The sequence below is a fragment of the Ascidiella aspersa genome, chromosome 5 (genome assembly GCF_963924565.1).
Source record: "Ascidiella aspersa chromosome 5, kaAscAspe10.2, whole genome shotgun sequence".
NCBI lineage: Eukaryota > Metazoa > Chordata > Ascidiacea > Phlebobranchia > Ascidiidae > Ascidiella > Ascidiella aspersa.
Window position 1 is genome coordinate 19,315,047 of NC_139451.1, and position 8,734 is coordinate 19,323,780.

The following is an 8,734-nucleotide window of genomic DNA, read 5'->3' on the forward strand; positions in this document are numbered from 1 at the left end:
TGAATTATGGTATCTTAACGATTGAAAATACCTGACGTTTTAGAAGTTGTCAGGTATTCATCTCAGGTTGTAATCAATTGACTTTTTCCGAAATTACCAAAAGTTCCACCACACAATGCAAACTGATGTGCCGCGGCACACAGTGAAAACCATTGTTATAAGTAAATGCTTTTTGGGTCGAGTCAACCTAAGTGTCTATATCAATAATGCTTAAAAATGATGTTTTAATTTGATTGATGTTTTTGTTTTTCGAACTTTTAGATATCAAAAGTCGAAAAAGTGGAGGACGTCGAAATGTTGGAAAACAAAAATAGTTGCCCGTTTTGATTAATGTATAACTAAAAAAATACCATTTATTCCGAAATCATGGTAAAACTTCGTGTAATAATTTTACGTTGATTTCCTATTCGGGAATGAGAAATTACATTTTTCACAAAAGGTCTATTTTTTAAAACGTTCAAAAAGTTCATAGTTAAAACCTCTTCCGTATTCGTAATTCTATATCTTAAATTGAAGTGTGATCATTCTTATCCTACCAGCCGGTTGTCAGCAGTGTACGTATAATGACCTAAAATAGGCGGTAAACGTACTTTATGTAATGAGCACCTCCAATTAGCATTCGTGCTTTTACAGTCTGGGGCTACCGTGCGACATTTTCCTTGCGTGCACCTTGGTAACGGTCAAAATAATCGCTGCGTGTCGTCGAATTACCGCAACGATTGAAAGGGAAACATTTTTGGTGTTTTTGCTCGTCACTGTGTAAAACTAAACCTGACAATTTTTAACCCCTATGGCCAATATTAAAAGTAACTGATCTCTGGCTGTCCTTAAAAATGTTTAGCTGCAAAATAACTGTGAAACAAAACAAACCCTTTTTGAAGCTACAAAAATTCCTATAAAACTTGAACAAAAGTAAATTACTATTTAGGCGAAAAAATAAATTTTCATCACGCTGGTGAAAGTATAAAATGATAAGTCTGAATAGGTTTTAAAAGCGTGTTTGCAATGTGCCACTATAAGAAGCTTTACAGGTGGTTTACTTGCAAAATATTTCATAATTACCTGGTTTGCAAGCGCAGTAGTTGTCGATATCATTTTGCGTTTATTTTCTTATTTTTCAAGTCAGTTTGTCAAACAGTGTCCTACAACGAGTTATTTTCTGTCTGGGAACAGCCCCTGTTGTTCTTCCAATGGTTGTCTTGACCTTTTAACCCACGCATGTTACGCAAGGTCCTGTATTTATTACTCTCAAAATTGCAGGATCTAATCGGTTCCGAGTGGTACCTACGGTACTCGATGGCGTGTCAAGCTCATGTCTCGTTTCCTAATTAATTTACGTTAAATCTGCTTGATTGACGGGTCTCGGCCCAAATTATACCCTCTTAAAGATATTGGTCACATAGCAAGGCTTAAAGGCGACGTTATAAAACGAGTATCATAAGCACTTTACATTTGATTATCATGTGATTTTTTTTTTGTTTTTTTCTCAACACTTTTTTATTAAATGCATCTGACAATATGTTTAGATGTGGTTATCAAGAAGATGTCCAGCACCTTCAGATATCTATGTTTAGCGACTATAGCTTTAATTCTTGAAGTACATTTCATTTCGTTTTATTTGCTAATAGTTAACCTTACGCGTCGAAATAGTGTTTCGCTCTAGCTTATTATAAAAACTTGTAATAGGTGCACCCAAATTAACCTGATTGTTATTTTGTCAAAGGTCAAGCGTTCAAACATGGAATAAATTTAAATTGGACAACATAACTAACCAAGAAAAACACCCGTCTCGTATACTTACTAAAGAACGCTATTTCAAATTATACGTAACTTATAGCGGTCCTTTTGTTCGGTTGTGTGCTTGGTTGGTCTTAGTTTTATTGCTAAGAATGTTTTTAACTCTTTAGTCAACTTATAGTAGTTGCTAATTGTTTTTACGTATAATAATTTTTATTCCAACTAAAAGAAATAAAAAAATAAAGTAAGGGGTGAATGTGTAGTGGCAGTCTCCTTCCCATTGGCCAAAAATAGGCCGGGAATAGCTGAAATGTCAGTATAATTGTTTGGGCCAATTCCTCAGATAACCGATCTCTGTTTAAGGAGCCGGTGCCACCACTTGGAGATAGGGTCAAAGTTATAACTGCGCATCGGAAAGAAGTTAACATTTTGAACATTTTGAACACATTTCGTCTTTAACATAATAGGTTAACATAAGTCGTCTTTAATTTGTGGGACAACCGCGTTACAGCTAAGAATGTCCTTCATCGACAATGTGTGTAGGCTACACTGGAATCTAGACAAAAATATACTTTTACCGCCGTTCGTAGATAGCAACCACTGCCTTTTTCCAATGCCATACTTGAGCGCCTTTTTTACGAGTGTGATGTTAGTGACTCATCCGATCCCGCAAAAAAGGGTTAAATCGACGATCAACGGCAAACGGTTTGCGACGGACAAAAATGGCGTCGATTACGTTCCGGTGACCGTGTGTTTATTTGCGTACTCACCACGCCCGACGCTTTTCTATCGTTGTAAGCTCAAATGTACACAAGCGTAGCGCCACCATTAAGCGTTTAACGGCATTTTCCCCATGCATCGCCCTTATTTGCCTATAGGAGGATTTAGGCTTGCCCGCGCAATTCATGCAACATTTGTTTTTGCTGGAATTAGACGCGCCCGTAAATTTTCCCTCATTTCGAAACCGTCCTGTATGTTGTTATGCGTGTTTTAGCCTTTTTTTAAAATGACACATTTGTGTTTCGAAGATGAAAGACACGTGACTTTTTTGTTAAAAGCTAAAATAACTGATATCCCATAAGGTGTCGGTTGTTTGCCTTTTTTGAGGGTTTGTCAAAGTGGCATGCCACCTTGGTAATACATAATCAGATAGCGAAATATATGTGGATTATAAGTCTCAGGGTATCGTTTTTTCACCACAATATTAGTTTTTTTTGTTTTTTTCCGCTGAAATCGCAATGCTCACGAAAAAACGCTTTGTGCAAAACAACATTACATGTAAAGCCAGAACAGATACAAATACAACGTTTATCGTTTATTCAGGATTTTGCAACAAATATTTTATTTATTTTAGAAGGTATGTTAAAATAGATGGCTACATTATTTAAACAAGGGTTATATGCTAACTGATCTCTATTAGAACTTGAGACATTAACAGTAAACTTCAGCTTGCTTAAAAAACTTATTTAATAACTGTAAATAAACAGCAGGTAATAACAGGAATATTTTTTTCAATTTTGTAGTTTATTGGCGTCTCCTTAACTAGAAAAGTTTTCGCTATTCATGTAGAAATCTGTTGGACGCAACACCAAAAGTCTTTTCGCTGACTTGCAAAGGCCCAAAACTGTTAAATTTAATGAGCGCTTTATGATATTGGTGACCTGACGACAACGTGAAAAACAAAACTCATTTTAACCCTATATGCGGAACTCTCATAGGTGAAAAATATTGTTCGACCGCGAATTCCAAACAAACAGTTTAATGGTCGTGACGCAAAACTGTGACGCAGCGACACTTACAGTGTCAACAAATTTGCTGAACTTTTCGCAGTTAGCAGTCATAAGCCGACTCGTTAGGATTGTTCTTCCTGTTGTTTGATAAAACGATGCCAAAATATCGGGAATAAGCTTATACACCGCACTTCATTTAAAGGTCGGTCCAAAGACCACTTAAACATGAACAGGGACGTGCAGTCAGGGGAGGCAGATGAGGCAGTGCCTACCTGCCAAGCAAAACTTATATCAAAGAGATGGTTATCACAAAATAAACATTATTTGCTAAAGTAGTAAACATTGCACGTTTTTAGGTGCTTTAATTTCTATGAATTGCTGTAGTCGTACTCCCTCTCCCGCAAATTTTACGTTTCTATACCAGAAGTGTGCTTTTTCGATTTCTGTGATTCATATCAAGCGTTCACGCGGTCAAAATCGTTAAAATACACAAAACGAGGCAGCTGTATAATGCGAGCCTTTTTCTTACGCAGAATTGCCCATAAAATATGATAAACGATTTAACTATGATTTGAGGCGTGTCTTAAGTGTTATGTGGTAACCAAGAATTAATACAAAGGCAACCTACCATGTTAACGCAGTTTTAGGCATTAACAGTTCACTATACAATTACAGCCACAAATTACATTTTCGAAATTCTTTAATTACAACTCTTTGATTATAACTGTGTGTTTTTTTACAAATTGTAATTTTAACAGCCATCCTTGGCGGATAAAAGCCAGCACAACATAATATTTATTAAGCTAAAGTATGTCACTTATCTAAACATTTGAAAAAAAAAAGTTATGACAAGTTAAAAGCCAAAACGATGACAGCTCTGTCCCATTTTTCCCTTTGCGTTCTAATTTAAAACAAAAACTTAATAATTATATAAATTTTTCATACTCCGCGACCCAAAGTTGGCTTGCCATACACTATTCGCGGACCCCGGATAAATAATTTTAAATTTTTTGGTAAACGTAGATTGTGGATTGGTATTCTTCCATGTTTTTCATGTGTCCAAAAATCTTCTGGGCAATATGTTGCACTTTCCCGTCTTGCACAAGTTGGTCGACGGCTTTCGCTATTTCCTTGTTGTGTGATGTCACGTCGCTTCGGTTCCTCATGTTAAAAAATATAAAGGCCCCTGGTTTGGCCACCGCCAACATCGCCTACCAAGAACAAAATCACGTGGTTGAGTGTCGAATTTGTTCTTATACTATTCCACATGGTTCATTGGTATTATGTTTAGTATTTTTCATTTATACTCGGAAAAAAAATTTGGACAATTTTTTTTTGGTGCAATTATTCGAATTGAAAAACCGTAAGAAATACTAATTAGTGTAATTCCACCATATTTGCGAACTTTGAATAATCTGAATACAGTGGCTATGCTTGCCATAACTTTGGATAATCTCAATTCGAAACAAATATGTAGAAATGAATAAACAGCAGGTTATGCAGATGTGCGATAAACTTAAATTAAAGACTTAATCTATCGTCATATATTAAAATTTAAAACAGGGTGTTCAACTGCCAATGCGTTTTTAACGTCATACAACATGGCTATTATAGGCCGATTTATAAAAAAAATCTGAGCTTTTAGGTGCTAAAATTGCTCAATCCAAAAAAGTGTTAGTTTTCTGTTTTACGGTCGATAAGGTATTTTCGTTTAAATTCTTATTTAATAAAATTAAAAAGGTAACTTTTAAGTAATCCTGCTTGACACGATTAGCTTGAAAAACTGCCAAGAAATCTTGCAGAAATTGCCCACCTGATCAATTTGAGTGGCTTAAAGCAAGGTTAAAATCTTGCTTTATCTCGGGTAGAATAACGTGACCGCATTAAGCTATATATACTTAGTCACCTTCTACAAAATCAACAGCTATCAATACTGCTCGGCTGAACACTGAAGAAGAAATATTTTAATTTTAATTAGTTTAAAAGCCATTTAAAGTAGGCGGATCGTGTGGCAGCAGCGATGTTAGTGGTTTTGTTTTCTTGAGCAGTCGTATAAAAACTTTTTTCTTTAGCAGTCGTAACGTTCAAGATGTACCTCAAATATAGAAACTGGCATGTGGTTGGGCAGAAGCGAGCCAAAACAGGTCACAGCGTCGTAAGAAGCTTTCTTAAACGGAAGTTCGCCATCAGGTTGTACCAAATGACAAGTCATCGTCCTGTAATCGTAATTATTGCATATTGTTTTTCTCATAATTGTTACTAAGGGTTTCTATGTTGCACTGAACATGTGATAATAGAAATCACCTTGGCAGGATAAATGTCGACCTTAATTCCTGATCAGTAGCAGTTCAAAATACTCTAACACAACTAACGATTCAGGTCAGACACAATTAAGAGATTTTAAAAGATATATAATATATTTCGCCAACAAAGGCATCGTCAGTGTATCTGAATAAAAACAGACGCGACGTTATAAGAATTACTCAGAGAAACATAAAAAAATGTTGTTTTATTTTAATGTAAAAATGTTTTTTCATGTTTCTGACTTAATCTTATACTGTTTCGTTCGTTTTTATTCAAATACACTGATGATGACGTTGTTGGCGAAATATATATATGTCTTTTAAGATCTGTTAATTGTGTCTGACCTGAATTGCTAGCTGTGCTAGAGTATTTTGAACTAAGGGATTCTAATACGAACTTGTGGGGTATAGTTTACCTGATCGACAAGTTCTTTTTACTCATTGCATAAAGCATTTCCATGCTTCCGTCCATCACGTCGATTTGTCCGACGTGATCGATCGTATTGCGCAGATGATAAGGAAAATGCCCCGTGCCTTAAACGCACAAAATATACGGTAATATTAGTGCTAGTTCACAAGTACCGCTGTTATTCACCGTTAAGTAATTTCATTAAATATTGTTAACGCAGAAAATTCGAGGTTAGGTATTGCGCCTTATAAAGATTTGATTGGGAGTCTATTATAGATCAATTTTTTTTAATAAACAAATGTTATGGCGTTTTTTATTATACCGACTGAACATATACAACCTTTTTCGTAAAGTAGCTGTGCCTTGTCAAAAACGAGTAAATTAAGTTGGTAAAACATCGTAGGCGTAATAAAAATCTGCTTGAAGCCTATATCTATGATACAGCACATCATGTAAGTTTACCCAAGTGTTTAATACGCTTATTTTGCGACCGATAGATACAGTTTGCTTTTTAACACACCTGCCCCTACGTCCAGCACTGCAGTTTGGTGGTCGTTTTTCACGTAGTCGAAAAAGAGCTTGGAAGCTACTTCGGGGGTTAAGTATCCCAGCGCTGTACAGTGGCTGTCAAAATCCTTTGCCCAACCGTCGTAATAGCTTGCTAACTGTTTTTTGGTTTGTAGAACCAGTGACTTGCTAACCTTTTATTCAGACTCATGTAGGGAATCAGGACTGCAATTCGTGTATACGTTGCTCGAAATCATTATATTGGTGCTTACGGGGTGATATGTCTATACTTGGATTAACGTTCATAGATAATATTTAACGTAAAGTTGTGCAGGAAGTGGATCCACACCTATAATATAAAATTATGGTTTTAACGTTGCACTGAATGTGGGCTATAAGAAATCTATTGGACACTTGCAAACGAACGTCGTCCTTCACTACTTATAAGACTGAAAAATAACACTAAATTTAGGACAGTATAATTTTTGGTATATTAATATTGACCTTTATCTTATTAAGTCACCTAGCTTAGAAAATATCTTACATGTATATACAACGAGGGGTGAGCAAAAGATTGTCCAACGTAACTTTAGTGGGTAAAGGATTGCCTTTAAAGATTAAGAGGTGGTTCACACGGCGTAATGCTGTTTTAAAGCTGTTTTCTCACTCAAATAGCGCGTCGACGCATTCCATAAAGAACGGCCAGTAGACCACCAGGCGGCTTTTAAATGTTGAATAAAGTAATGCACCCGTATAGGCAGGGTTACTATTTCATGAAAAGTGCTCATATTTTAACTTGTGCGCTCAGTTTGTCTTAGTTCGTTTACTTTACAAGAATGTTTTTTACCGGTGCAGTCGTTTTGACCGAGAGGTGAAAAACTTTATTTGCTCCACCAGACAACATATCAATAAATACAAATCGCTCTTTTGGTTTAAACTTTAAACGAAGTTATTAATCGACGTTTCTGCAGCAGATACCAGCTAAAGATAAATATTTAAACGACAATGCGACAGCCAGTTTGTATGGTGTCAAAACGGTACAATAAAAAACACTGTAGATTAACGGTAAAGCTGGACGATACGTAATAGGTTTCCCCGCGACGGGGTCATCCGGTGGAAAACTGTCCAAAAGAACCATGCAGCTCAACATTACATCGTGTGATATCCCCAATAGCAAATGAGATATCGATCATAATGTTTACACATTACTCAAAGCAATCTAACTAAGCCAGCAATCAAACTTTGATCAAAAAATATTTTTGAAATATTATTTTTAAATTTATGAATAAAAGTGACTCACATAGGGTGATACCTATGAGTCTAATCTCCAAAAAATACCATAACTCAAGTTATTCAGGGATAAGGTATAAATATTCTCTCCAAAAATCATAAACGTTAAAAAATTAAAACTGGGCTGAAAAGCAAAAGTCTCATAACTCGAGTAATAACAAAGAATTTCAATCTAATGCGAAATACCTTATCTAGCAACTATCAAAAAATGTTATCTAATATTGTTTTGAGTAACGTGTAAAAAAATCTGATCGATATCCTGTAGTGCAGTGCTTTTCAACCCGTGGGATGGTACGCACTTGTGCGGATGAAAAAATTGTAATGCGGATGACAAACGTCGTGCGGATAAATGTGCGGATGAAAATGGCAAATGTCATTATTGTTTATCGTGTGGAATAGAGTAATCAAATAAACTGGAACGCCCTCTTATGCGTTATATACAGGTACAGTAATATAGTCTCGTATAGTGGTTCATTGCAAATTAAGCTATCTATTTTATATCGTATTATATTAGGCACGCGGTTTTATTACACAAACCTTTCATTGTTATTTCACAATTAAAACTAATGGCCGCAAACTTAATGCGCTGTTTTAGTGCGGATGGAAATTTTAAAGGTTGAAAAGCACTGCTATAGTGTATACTTCCGTAGTTATTACACGGTAAAATTTCGATCTGCTTGCTACTCTTTTGACCTGGTGCAGAACTACACAATAAAACAAAGCAGCGTTTGTTAACCGTGATGTTTGGCTATGTGACG

General features: G+C 35.8%; 1 protein-coding gene across 1 annotated transcript; it reads right to left on the bottom strand.

Moving 5' to 3' along the window:
- Positions 1–4,468: 4,468 nt before the first annotated feature.
- Positions 4,469–6,943, bottom strand: LOC146145242 (methyltransferase-like protein 27). The gene is made up of 5 exons (XM_083390518.1): positions 6,929–6,943; positions 6,700–6,880; positions 6,187–6,304; positions 5,563–5,683; positions 4,469–4,678 (listed from the first exon to the last, which is right to left on the bottom strand). Exons 1-5 carry the CDS (start codon positions 6,941–6,943, stop codon positions 4,469–4,471), a joined length of 645 nt encoding a protein of 214 aa, XP_083246644.1.
- Between the last annotated feature and the right edge of the window lie 1,791 nt (positions 6,944–8,734).